The sequence below is a fragment of the Carassius carassius genome, chromosome 7, assembly GCF_963082965.1.
Source record: "Carassius carassius chromosome 7, fCarCar2.1, whole genome shotgun sequence".
NCBI lineage: Eukaryota > Metazoa > Chordata > Actinopteri > Cypriniformes > Cyprinidae > Carassius > Carassius carassius.
The window spans coordinates 14,907,102-14,920,244 of NC_081761.1; the positions used below are offsets into that span (position 1 = coordinate 14,907,102).

The window sequence follows — 13,143 nt, forward strand, 5'->3', positions numbered from 1 at the left end:
ATTTCTTTTATTAATATTCATTTTTCATGACCAAAATAACATTATGCACAGTGAGGAGCCTATAGGTTACAAGCTTCACATATTAGAACATTATAATAATAAAAAAACAACACATTTTTTTAATGGCTCGTCAAGGTTGTTTCAGATCAACACCTGCAAGTGACCACTAGGTGTCACCGTTGAGACGGGTGTCGGATTGATTCGAAGCCTCGAAACAATATGGCACATTTGGTTCAACTGTTTCATTGGTTCACGAGGCCTCGATTTTGCCATCACTACCCAAACCCAAACCCAAACCCAAACCCAAACCCAAACCCAAACCCAAACCCAAACCCAAACCCAAACCCAAACCCAAACCCAAACCCAAACCCAAACCCAAACCCAAACCCAAACCCAAACCCAAACCCAAACCCAAACCCAAACCAACATCGACAGACACGAAGACATTCAACACCAGACGCTGGAGACAAGGAAACACAGAGCTTAAGTACAATGAGTAAGCTAGCTAATTAATCAAACACAGCTGGAACTAATGGAGAACTAATCAGGGAACATAATGCGAACAGGAAACAGGAAGGACCAAATAAGGGCTTAAGGAAACACATGGGAAAACCAGGACATGGCTTACATGGAACAAAGACAAACATATCAGGTCCATAACTCTGACAATGTGCTGGCAAGAAAGTAATCTATATATGTAATTAATTTGAATAATTTATTACCTGATCAGCTTTTAAACGGACAATGAGTTTTCTAAGATAATGTACACAATGGCCATTCATTAAAATCATAAACCTTTTAAACTGTTTATTTTTTAATATTTGTATTCATTGTTTCATAAATGCTTAAATTTATTTGCCTGAGCTTGACCACAATCTTTTTTTCCCCAGATGTTTTACATCTCTCTATCATTATTATGCGAAACGTAATTTTAAAATCTGTGTTTAGTTTCTACATTTTATGATGTCTAAAGGCACCCAATAGTAGGAATGACTATTAACGTAGACATTTAATGTATTAAATGAGTAATGGGCTATAATTACAGTATATTTTTGTTATTTTAAACTTGAAAAAAAAGAGATTTGACATAAATGGTGATATCAGTAGCCCTACTATCTAATATGAAAGTATTATGGATTGTTTGTTACATGATTAAAAGTCTGGACTAAGCAGTGCATTAATGTGCAATTAAGGCACTTGTTTAATTTCATAAGGCAGAGCTGAACACGCACAGATGATGGCTGCTGCAGCCCTTAAGAAGGGTGTACAGTCCACAGTATACAGAAGGTGGCGACAATGATCCAAAAGATCGAGCCGGCATTACACATGAAGAAGAAAAAGCCAATCAGCAACCGTTCTCAGGTTTGAACGTAAAGCGGTTCCTCGGTATGGCCCTTCTCAGTATTGTTCATTGGTTCGGTAATCGAAGACTTCACATTGTTTGCTTCTACAGCTATTAAGTAATCTTGAGAAGCTATCTACATGGTGATAATTTGTTGAGGTAAATTTAATTGTCAACATAATAACGCTTTTGGTTTTTAAAATATGGGTATGGTAGCGCAGTTGCTTCCTGTACAGTATAACGATAGAGGGTTATGCATGTATGCAGTCAAGAATTAATTAATTAATTATACTTATTTTCAAATGATTTCAAATAATGTGTATCAAGAAAGTCTGTTAGTAACTGCAAACCGTTCGATCCGTTCTGATCTAGGACATTTGCTTTGAAAATGTGTATATTTGAAAACTGTCAGTGAAATGTCACTGAACGTTCAAGTTGATTGTCTGCTTGTGTTTTAGTGCCTTCATTTTTGTGTTGGTACGTTACACAAGCTGTTTCAAGGGATCATTAAATAATAATTAGTTTATACAAATCTCTAGAAAACCTACATTTCAAATAAGACTAAAACATGATGATTTTTATGTAATCTCCATCTGTAAAGATTGTCTCTTCGGGGATTGTGAGGTGCAATGTTTATAGTGACACTGTACAGTAAGGTCTCATTTGTTAACCTGAACTAACAGGGAGTCATGTATTCTTATAGCTTTTATTAACCTTTGTTAATTTTGGTTAATAAAAATGTTCATGTTAGTTTTTTTACATTGCATTAATTTATGTTAACAGATACCATGTTTGATATGAAATTAAAATGAAATTATATTAATAAATGCAGTAGAAGTATTATAAATTTTTAGTTCATGCTAAATGATTTAAGTTGACTAATATTAACGAACTAAACAATGTAAAGTGTTACTAACATTCATCAAACATACATTTATTAGCAGAGGAATTACATTTGCGTTTTCTGTTTTGGGTCACTTCATGATTTCTCAGGGGCTTTAACCCAAGACCTTGCTTTGGCTAGCACATGCTCTAGTTTAAGTTACAAGTTATTATTTCTCCATTTTTATATGGTAATGGTTTTAATTCTACTTTGTAGTAAAGATCCAAGATGAATGCAACAGGAAAAAATGGGCCGGTGTTTATCAAAACGTACAGTAAAAGAATGCGAAAGGTGGAGCCTTGGTTCTCCCCTGACCTGAAGAAAGCAGCTTTCTCTTTTTCAAGCACCCCCTCATCAGATCGGTCCATATCAGAAATCACACATCCCAAGAAACGGTAAAACTTGCTCTCAACTATTTATTCATTAACATTGCCATTTTATATTACAAAACTCTTCTGTAAGCAAGCTGTTATTATGCATTACAATTTCTCATTCGTTTCTCTGTTCTAAGGAGAGTAAGAGAACCAGGCTCCCATGCTGCAAAGAGCAAAGGCATGACTGCCGTAAAGGAGAAAGAGAGTGATGAGGAAAACTACAGGCCATCTGTATCATCCAGGTCAGGACTGTGGCAAAACAACTCAACAACATTGTGTAGAACAGATGAACTATAAACACAGAGAATATATTATTTGAATAAAGAATTTTCTGTCAACTTTCATGAACCCTAGATCTTATTTTACTCACCATTTGAAGATTCTAAAACCCATTAGAAATACTCAGTAGACTGAACAGCTATTATCTTAGTCTTCACTGTTCTGTATGACTTTGCTTTGGCAGAAAAAAGGCAAATGCAAAACCATCAGTAAGGACAACAGCTGCGAGAACTCAAACAACAAATGCAAAACGAAATAAACAATTAATCGTTTTCAGTAGCAGTGAATATGAGGATGACGCCTTGATGATGAAGAATGAAGTCCGTTCAAAAACATCTGCTGATGAATGTGCTGGGTAAGCTTGTAACATATTTTGTGAAAAATCTGAAACTCAATAGAGTAATAATAATACATAACACAGTCAGCATAAGTGAAATGTTGTTTTGTACCCCTGCAGTTCCAAGAAGGTATTAGACCCTCCCCATTTGGGCAGATTTGTTACACAACGCAAAAGACCACTGGCAACTATCCAAACTAAGAGGATTGTAAGTAACAGTATACTGGGGTTACTTTGTATGCAAGAGAGTAAATTCTGATGGACTGTCGTTAAAGCAGGATTCTTGTCTTTCCCGCTTTTTTCCTTTCCTCCTAGTCTGTTGTTCTTCACCGCACACTAGATTCCTCAGATGAGTTCCCCCCTTCATTCTCCAAAAATAAGCTTGTTGCAAGCAGAAGGCCATCTGACATGGATAAACATGACTCAAAGAATCAAGCTGCTCTCAAGAACCGCAAACGCTCACACAAATGTGTGGCTCTGGCTGAGGTCTCTTTCAATGATAGCGATGACCAGCAGCTCCCAAGTAAACGTCCCCTGCTATCAAGCACCCCTTCCCTTGTCTGCAGACAGCTCAAAAACTTACCAGAGCCCTCCATCAGTGAGATTTCCTCTCTTAGCTTTGATGAAATGCACCAACCTACAGAAAACAACAACAGTCTTCATAGTTTGAAGAGTGTCAGAGTTTGTGAGCACACAGCACAGGAGAAGACAAGTCAACAGCTCCCAAACCCAGGCATCTCTTCTGGAGAGAGAGTGATGGAGCAGATGGAGGGAGAAGAGGAAGCGGTTGTGGAAGAACGAACCGGGGATGGAGAGAGGGATCAGGGAAAAGAAGGATGTGCAGAGGCCATGTCTGCACAGCCAAGCACAAGTTTTGGATGTGTGTCACCACAGTCACACATAAAATCTTTAACAGATGAGCTAAAAAAGAGGTGAGTAATAGTTGTTTATTCACTGATTTTTAGAGAGTGGTGTTTTTTTTTATCTGTAGAGGAGTATATAGCAAAAATTAAAAATATAATTATTATAATGTAATTAAAAACAATTGTTTTTTACTTAAAGGAGTATTTCACTGAAAATGGTAATTCTGTCATCGATTAATTACTGTTGTGTTGTTTCATAACTGTACTGTAGGCTGGAATACACTACATGACATTTATAATCTGAACACTACCAGACTTTAAAGTCATTCTGCTCACAACAAACTCATGCAGAAACATGTGCCTTGTTGCAGGGATATGCATGACAAACATGAAAATAATGCGCATTCTAATTTTAAAGTCTGAAGCTAAAAATCGGAGTCTGTTATCATCATACACTGCTTGATTTCCTGTTGTTTTAGAGAAGTTCCCTTTTATTGTATGGACAAAACCTGTCCCATTATTTTGTGATGTAATTAGAATTCCACTTTCAGTCAGTGCTTAAAACACAATGTATGTGGGTTAAAGTGACTCATAATGATGGAGCAGTTCATTTATAATATTAACATTAATCTCTTTACAAAACAACAACTTCACTAACATTAAAATTGCACTAACTGCAAAACATTAACAGAGCAAAGTTTGATCAGAAAGTGAAGGAATAACAGCCAACAAATTTTCAGCAAACATACATACTGCTTAAAAAGTATCCCAGGGTGAACCTCATGAAATGCTGGAATCCCTGCAAAGTGGCTGTTTTGTCAGTTCATTATTTTGATGTTCTGACTGTTTATTAATGTGGGAAATAGTGTTAATAAAGGATGAGTATATACTGTATGTTCAAACCTTTGACTGGGACTGTACAACTGTCATATGTTTTTATTTGAATGAAAAGTTTCAGTTAAGTTTTGTCTGTTTTGTCTGATATGTAGGTGTCGCACAGTGGATGTAACCATTAAGCTCAAAAAAACAGATGTCTCAGACATGGTACAAAGCTTCAGCAGGAAAGGGGAAGAGAAGATTGCTTCAGTTTGTTTGGAGTCCTCTGTGGCAGCAACCACTCAGAACAGCAAAACCTATGTAACCTTATCATCCAGCTTCTCTTCAATTTCCAAATCATCACTCTATATCTCCTCCTCAAGTTCTCTTTCCACTTCCCCTTTTCCTGGAGCAGTTTGCTCAAACCAGACCCTCACTGGGCGTCTTAAAGCTGAATGTCTGTTATCTTCCCTTGCTGTCAGAATTCCACGTCTTGACTTGGGTGCATATCCTTCTGTCCACCAGGGGCCAACAAAAGCACCCTGCGCTGAGTCCCCATACACCTGTCACAGGGAAAGTGCCACCTCTTCACCTTATAAGGAGACAGGGAATATTATCCTAAACAGTCTAGTAAATAATAGGACTCCCCGTAAAGCTGAAGCAGTTGTTCAAAATTTGTCAGCATCATTCCAGCTACCTCCGGTCTCTCCACCTTCTTCTGCAGCTCCTAGCAAAACACGACCACCTGCTGTGCCTAAAGAACGCACAGGTGCTGGTTCTGGCACCGGTCGTAAAGTTTGCGTGAGTGGACTTAATGTCAGCCGCTGGTCAAAGAGGGGTACTGGAGAATTCAATGGAAAGCGCAAGAGAAAGGAAGGGCGAACAAAGGCTGTATCAGGAGACTACAGTTCCTGTTGCAGCATGTTGTCTGCTGGAGCTGACACTTGTGCAGGGGTCAGTTATCATTGTCAAGAATGCATTCAATTCTTTTACAAGTAAATGAAAATGTTTTATAAACATGCTTGTTTTTTTTTTACATTTTACTGTTGAGTTTTTATGATGTAACCGTTCACTCGGTTCACACATTCCTGCAGTTAATTTGGGAATTGCTTATTTAAATCCTCTATGAAATGTATGCATGGGTCAAGGGGTATGATTAATTATTATTATTACAATTATTTTAAATAATTTTTCAAATATGTTTTACACACAAAATTAAAATGTTAAACTGACAGTCCAATTTTATATTTTTAGTTTTGCAATGTTTGTTAACTTTAAAGGGAATGAGTAATTATATATTTTAATAAACATTACTGTTAAGGTCCCACTATAAGCAAAATTATTTGTATTATTATTAATATATATATATATATATATATATATATATACACATTTTTTTTTTTTTTTTATCCCAGACCAACATCTGACAACCTAGTGATATGCTTCAGCACTTTTAGATTTATTTATTCAGTATAGGTATGTAGAATGTAAAGTCATTATAGAATATTGGCTGTGTGCTTTCAGCCCCCTTTGGACTTTGTTAGTCTGTGTTTAGTAAATTAAATCTAAAAGTGGGTCTTTGGCTGAAAGATGTTATTTTTCAGAGAGATGAAAAATGCCACTGATTTTTCAATTGATTTTATCCAAGTGTTTCTGCTTGGTCTCTTTTTCTGTACATATGTACAGGACTCAACATGGGGCTGGCTGCAGGGCACCAGTGGGATTGGTCTGGCTGTGACCCCTCTCAGAATGGAGCAAATGAATCTGTCTTCCATCCTGGCCAACTTCACTCCTGACACACTCACAACACAATCCTGGGGCCGACTAAAGGCAGCACTGTCCCTGCATAAGAAGAAAACTGGTAAGTGTTTACAGCAGGCTAGATGATTCATACATCATATATGATTGGCGGCAAGCTTTCAGTGCCACCCGTGTTTTAATACCTCTCTCTCCCTTTGATAACTTGAAAGTGTGTCAAATGGCCTTAAGTGCTTGTCACTTTTCCTAAAAGCACCCATTACGTGTAAATTGCTGAATGTTTGTGTTTGTTTACCACAGCATTCCCCACCCCTCGACGCTTGGTTCAGTCTCATTTGAAGTCCCCAGGCTCTAGGTTTCCAGCTGAAAACAGTCTAGACTTGTTTGGTTCCCCTGTCTGCACACCATCCAGATTCACACCTTCACGCATGCTCCGTTCCAACATGAACACCTCCATGGTAAAGACATAAAGAGATCTGTGTTCACTCATCAAAACTAATGAACAATTGTTATTTTAGGAAACTGTATCCCTAAGACTTGTAAACTTTCCTGTATTGATGGGACTAAGACAGGTACAAAAAAAAAAAATTATATTTATGTATATACACTCAAACACACAAAACATATTACAAGTCCATCGATAAAAAAATGTTTTTATTTTTTTATCCAGACTGAGTATACTCTCACACACAGTGATTTCTTTTGTCTCTATTCTCTTTTTGTTGTGGTTTTTTCACTGTCCTCCTTTGTCTATGGTCCAGATTTCATATGACGAAGATATAAGTGATGCAGAAAAAGTGTATCAGGAATGTCAGCAGAGCGGCCCACTTTCCTTCAGTGACTGCATCCCTCCATCTCGCATGAAACACTGCAACAAGATCGGAGAAGGGACGTTTGGAGAGGTCTTCTCAACCATAAATGAGTCCAACGAGACTGTTGCTCTCAAAGTATGTTCACGATTTAATCACATATGGTTTTATCATAGAAGCGTACTAACTACTGTCTGACATATCACAGGGTGATTTTAATATATACATTCAGTATTAAAAATAAATTTATATGTACATACTTTATATATGTAGAAATAGAAGTTTGGTCATTTGTTTGGTGAAGTATAAAAGTTTGGCATTATTGTTCTTTCTTAAACTTACAAAAGTAATGTTTGAATGTAATTTCTGTAGATCATCCCAGTAGAAGGTAGTCAGCAGGTCAATGGTGAACACCAGAAAACATTTGGCGAAATCCTCCATGAAATCATCATTTCCAAGTAGGAAGCCTGGCGTAGCTCAGCAAATCTATTGTACATTTGAATGTAATGTTGTGTAAATATTCATACACATCTTTAATGTCCCTACAGGGAGCTGAGCAGCCTTAACACGAAGGAGTTTAACAAGACAGATGGTTTCATTGGGCTCAACAAGTATGCAGCTTTTTTTTCTTAGCTAGCTTGGGTATAAAATTAGGTGAATGAAAGTCTGTGTTTGTGTGTGTTATAGTTATATGAATAAAGAAGAACACATGAAGAAGGTGATTTTTGTTTTTTGACTGTTGGTTTAATTTTTAGTCTACATTGTGTTCGTGGATGCTATCCGAAAGCTCTGCTCAAAGCCTGGGACAAGTTTGACCGCCAGAAGGGATCTGAGAATGACAGACCCGGTAAGCTAAAATTTAAACTATCTTTACGCTGTTTAATTGCATTGTTACATTTAATGTTTATTAATGTATTTATTCTGTTGGCACAGATTTCTTTGAAGACGAGCAGCTGTTTTTAATCCTGGAGTTTGAGTTTGGAGGGAGTGATCTAGAGAACATGAATGGAAAGGTACCTTGCACACACACGAGTTTTGCTTTTTTGCTTCTCTATATAGGTTGCGGTATTCCAGTAATTTCTGTGAAGACTGAACTCCACTGAACACCTTCGAGGTGAATTGAGGCCAACATCAGTTCCTGACCTCACTGATGCTTTTGTCATTGTATGGTTCAAAATGTTGTCATCATTTAGTTAAGACTTCAACTCTTCTTTGAAACAAATATTTTAATGAAACCAGAAAGCTTTAAGTCTCAGAAAACCTTTATTCCAAATTTTGTATTTTGATGGAATCTCAGATTTAATTTCAAACAAGTTCATTTTCCAAACACAAATGAAGTGTTATGGTTTGAAATGACATGAGGGTGTGTAATTAATGAAAAATAAATAGATTTTTGAGTGAACTATTCCTTTAAAAAATCAATGTAATAGCCTAACCTGTTAATTAGAAGTGGGGCATCCATATGCTTGGAACTATAGTGTATCATTACAACAAGTTAAAAGTTTTTTTGTGTGTACCGTTGATTGCAGCTATCTTCTATGGTCCAGGCCAAGAGTGTTCTACATCAAGTAACTGCAGCTTTGGCTGTAGCTGAGCAAGCACTGTGCTTTGAACACAGGTAACATGTTTAAAGCTGAAATTGAAGTTTTATTATAAATGTACAATGTGAAAAAACCTTTTCTGTGTAAGCTGAAGTAAATGTTGTGTGCTGATGTTTCAGAGATCTTCATTGGGGAAACATCCTGGTGAAGAACATTAAGCACAAGCACAATGAGTTTATTCTGAATGGAAAAGTGCATTCCATAGAGACACGAGGGGTTCACGTCAACGTTATCGACTACTCACTCTCACGCCTGGAGATTGGTCAGTCTAAGACAAAACTCTTTCTCTAACTCTTTTTGGTGCAAATAGTTTGCCATTGTGACTTGTTTTCATAACATTAGTCACAAATCCCATGCTTATTAACTACTATAGATGTAGATGTTAAGCTACATGAAATACATTTTGCATGTCTTCCTAGCCTCACTCATACAATTGTCAGGGTTTCCGCGGGGCATTAAAAAGCATTAAAAGTCCTTAAATGGATTTTGCAAAAATTAAGGCCTTAAAAGGCATTAAAAAGCATTAAATTTGATTCTTACAGGCATTCAATTTTTTAATAGTTTTGAAGAGAATTTTATATCAATTTCTTTGAATATAGCCTTCATAATTAATAATTTTATTTGCTTCCGCAAAATGTAAGTTAGTGTGATAAACACACGGAACCAGTTTGGTAATTGGTTTCGGCCGGAGCAAAATTACCGTGATACGGAGGTGACGCGGGCGGCGGGCATTTTGTACAGCGGTGGACGAGGTCTGAGGAAAAATGGGAAAGTGCAAATTCCAACTGAAGTGGCTGGAAAACGAAAATTTCAAGACATGGTTGCAGCCTGTTAGTGGTAAAAAAGGATTTTGCGGTGTTTGAAAAAGAAAAAGGGGGTGTTGACGGTCGTGTGCGCCAGCCTTCAGAAGGACGCCGATCAACTAGCTGAGCAGGCCGAAAACAAATCGAAAACGCTCATGGCTGAAATGATAACAAAATCTAATACTCTGAGGAGATTCAAGGAAAAGTGCTGTGAATTGAAAAATGTTGAGTCAGAGTTGGAACTAAAATCGACTGAATTAAGGCACATGCCTTAATGAACTTATTTACACAGTAATTTCTATAGCTCTTGCTTACATGTATGTACTTTGAATACATTAAGTTCCAGCATTTAAAAAGTTGAGCTTATTGAAGAGCTGTTTTTGTGATGATAAAATTATAAATACAATAATTGTCTTTTTGCTAATTTTGAAATATCTCCAAATAAATTGACAATTAATTAAGCTGCCTCCTGAGCCATTTCTAATTCAGTTCTGAGTTATATAATTTTATGATTGCATCATCATCAAACTGGATGGTTGCAATTAATAATTTGCCTATCTATGTCTATTTAAAATAAAATGATTATATCTGTATATAAAATATCCGTGGTTAGTCATGGGTCGTGTATGGCATTAAAAAGGCATTAAATTTAATTTGAAGATACCTGCAGAAACCCTGAATTGTGATTTTTTTTGTCCTGAATTCAGAGACCTTCCTTAACTTTCTCCACAGCATCTAACAATTTAAATAATGCAGCAACATAATTTTGACAGTCTGTAGTATTTATTATGGCATAATTTAATATTCTCTTAGTTTTTACAAATGTTAATTTGCTAATTTCTCATATATTAGCTACAAATCAATATTCAGTCCCAACTGGCTAGCTGTTTAAGGACACGTTTGCAGATTTTTATTACACTTTGTATCGCTTTAATGAAGGTAGCATAAATGTCATGAAGAAAGAGTACAATTTGTTCATTTATTTGCTCAATTTCATTTACTGACCATAAGAATACAAAGTTATCCTTTTAAAGGGATACTCCACCACAAAATCAAAATTATCATCATGAATCATTTAATCAAAATGTCGTTCCAATCCCATAAAAGCTTCTTTTGTCTTCGGAACACAATTTAAGATATTTTGGATGAAAACCGGAAGGCTTGTGACTAGGGCTGCACGATATTGGGAAAAAATGACATTGCGATATTTTATTTTTCTGCGATATATATTGCGATATTTTTTCTTACAAACAAAAATGGGGTGAGCACACTTACATTCTCATTTTAAATGATTTAAACATCGACACCATCGCGTCAATTGATTAATATGCGGGAGGGAGAGAGAGCAAGACAGTGCTCCTGTTGTTTGAAGACGGCTCGCTCTCTCTCTGTCTCTCTCGCGCGCGCTCTCTCTCTCTCTGTGTCTCTCTCGCGCACGCTCTCTGTCTCTCTCGCGCACGCTCTCTGTCTCTCTCGCGCGCTCTCTCTCTCTCTCTGCCCTGAACTCTGAACTCTCTCTGAAAAAATTTTCCTGTCAATGAAAAAACTTTCACTCTATGATGGTTAAGCTGTGCAATTAATCTGCGAATCACATTCGTCAAGGGCCGGGGAGCAGCTGGCCCGTACAGTTAATGAATAACAGATCAACTACGACAGCCTACATCGCACATCCTGCGATGTGACTATCGTGGATTCGTACATCGCGATATCGATGCTTAAACGACACATCGTGCAGCCCTACTTGTGACTGTCCCGTAGACTGCCAAGTAAATTACACTGTCAAGGTCCATCAGCATCGTTATGAAGTGTCGAGAATAATTTTTGTATGCAGATAAAATAAAAATAATGACTTTATTTAACAATTTGTCTCCTCTGTGTCTCTCCATATCACCGTATAGCGCCATTTTGGAGGATATCCGCTGAATGCATGCAGCTTACATTCTTGTGTAAACCGTGACACAAAGATGTGCTGTTTTCTTTCAAATCAACATCCTTGTGACACAGTATAGCATACGCAGTTTGCGTTCAGCTTATATTCTCCAAAATGGTGCTACGGTGATGTGAAGAGACCCAGAGGAGAGAAATTGTTGAATTAAGCCATTATTTTTGTTTTCTTTGTGTATAAAAAGTATTCCTGTTATTTCATAACGTTACGGTTGAACCACTGATGGCAGATGGACTATTCTGACGATGTCTTTCATACTTTTCTGGACCTTGACAGTATAATTTACTTGGCAGTCTATGGGACAGTCACAAGCCTCCTGGTTTTCATCCAAAATATGTTAAAGGGTTAGTTCACCGAAAAATGAAAGTTATGTCATTAATAACTCACCCTCATGTCGTTCCAAACCCGTGAGACCTCCATTCATCTTCGGGACACAGTTTAAGATATTTTAGATTTAGTCTGAGAGCTCTCAGTCCCTCCATTGAAACTGTTTGTACGGTCTACTGTCCATGTCCAGAAAGGTAAGAAAAACATCATCAAAGTAATCAGAGGGTCAGTTGGAATTTTTTGAAACATCGAAAAGTTGTTTTGTTCAGCCATGTTTTGTTTAAATTAATGTTGCTTGTCTATAAAACCGTCATATGTTTTTTGTTGTTGTTTTTACTATATTCAAATATATTGGTGTAAATTGAAGAGTAAAATTTTGGTAAGAGGTGAACAACTTTCTACAGCCTGATACAATGAATAGGAAATTGTTGTAAATTTTGAAATAATTTAGTTTGTCTCTCTCTCTCTCTTTTAGATGGACTGACGGTGTCATGTGATATATCTAATGATGAGGAGTTGTTTATGGGTCAAGGAGATTATCAGTTTGAAATCTACCGTCTAATGAAGAAAGAAAACAAGTATGTGCTTTAGCCTTAGACAAAACATCTTTCAAATTCTTTCATTCTAAACCACTGAATGATTGATTCTCATTGTTTTCTTTGCATTTTCTCTGTCTCAGTAACTGCTGGTCCAACTATAATCCTCATTCTAACGTGTTGTGGCTGCACTATCTGGCTGATAAACTTTTGAGCATTAAATACAAGAGCAAAGCCCAGAGCAACCAGCAGAGGACACTGAAGAGCGCCCTCAAATCTTTCCAGTCGGAGATACTCCACTATACGTCAGCTACAGAAGCTCTTATGAACTGCAAATTATTTCAGTGAAACGTTTCTATTTTAATTAACACAATAGATAGACCTGTATATATCGAATGACTAGTCCAGGGTACAGTATTCTAATTTTCTGTAAAAAGATATTAAAAACAAATAAAGAAAATATGCAATCA

The 13,143-nt window shown here is 36.8% G+C and overlaps 1 protein-coding gene across 3 annotated transcripts; it reads left to right on the forward strand.

Annotated features, from left to right (window-relative positions):
* The first annotated feature begins 1,331 nt into the window (after positions 1 to 1,331).
* LOC132143612 (uncharacterized) lies at positions 1,332 to 13,140 on the forward strand. 3 transcript variants are annotated; one of them, XM_059553991.1, is made up of 19 exons: positions 1,335 to 1,501; positions 2,442 to 2,620; positions 2,737 to 2,841; positions 3,063 to 3,233; positions 3,336 to 3,423; positions 3,531 to 4,147; positions 5,068 to 5,215; positions 5,420 to 5,848; positions 6,581 to 6,755; positions 6,953 to 7,110; positions 7,414 to 7,599; positions 7,834 to 7,919; positions 8,010 to 8,072; positions 8,217 to 8,308; positions 8,395 to 8,474; positions 8,991 to 9,079; positions 9,182 to 9,324; positions 12,613 to 12,715; positions 12,817 to 13,140. In XM_059553991.1, exons 2-19 carry the CDS (start codon positions 2,454 to 2,456, stop codon positions 13,019 to 13,021), a joined length of 3,105 nt encoding a protein of 1,034 aa, XP_059409974.1. In that variant the 5' UTR covers positions 1,335 to 1,501; positions 2,442 to 2,453; the 3' UTR covers positions 13,022 to 13,140. The 3 variants fall into 3 exon arrangements, with proteins under 3 accessions (XP_059409975.1, XP_059409974.1, XP_059409973.1); XM_059553990.1 differs by having other exon boundaries at positions 5,068 to 5,848; XM_059553992.1 differs by lacking the exons at positions 12,613 to 12,715; positions 12,817 to 13,140 and adding an exon at positions 11,764 to 11,853 and having other exon boundaries at positions 1,332 to 1,501; positions 5,068 to 5,848.
* Positions 13,141 to 13,143: the final 3 nt, after the last annotated feature.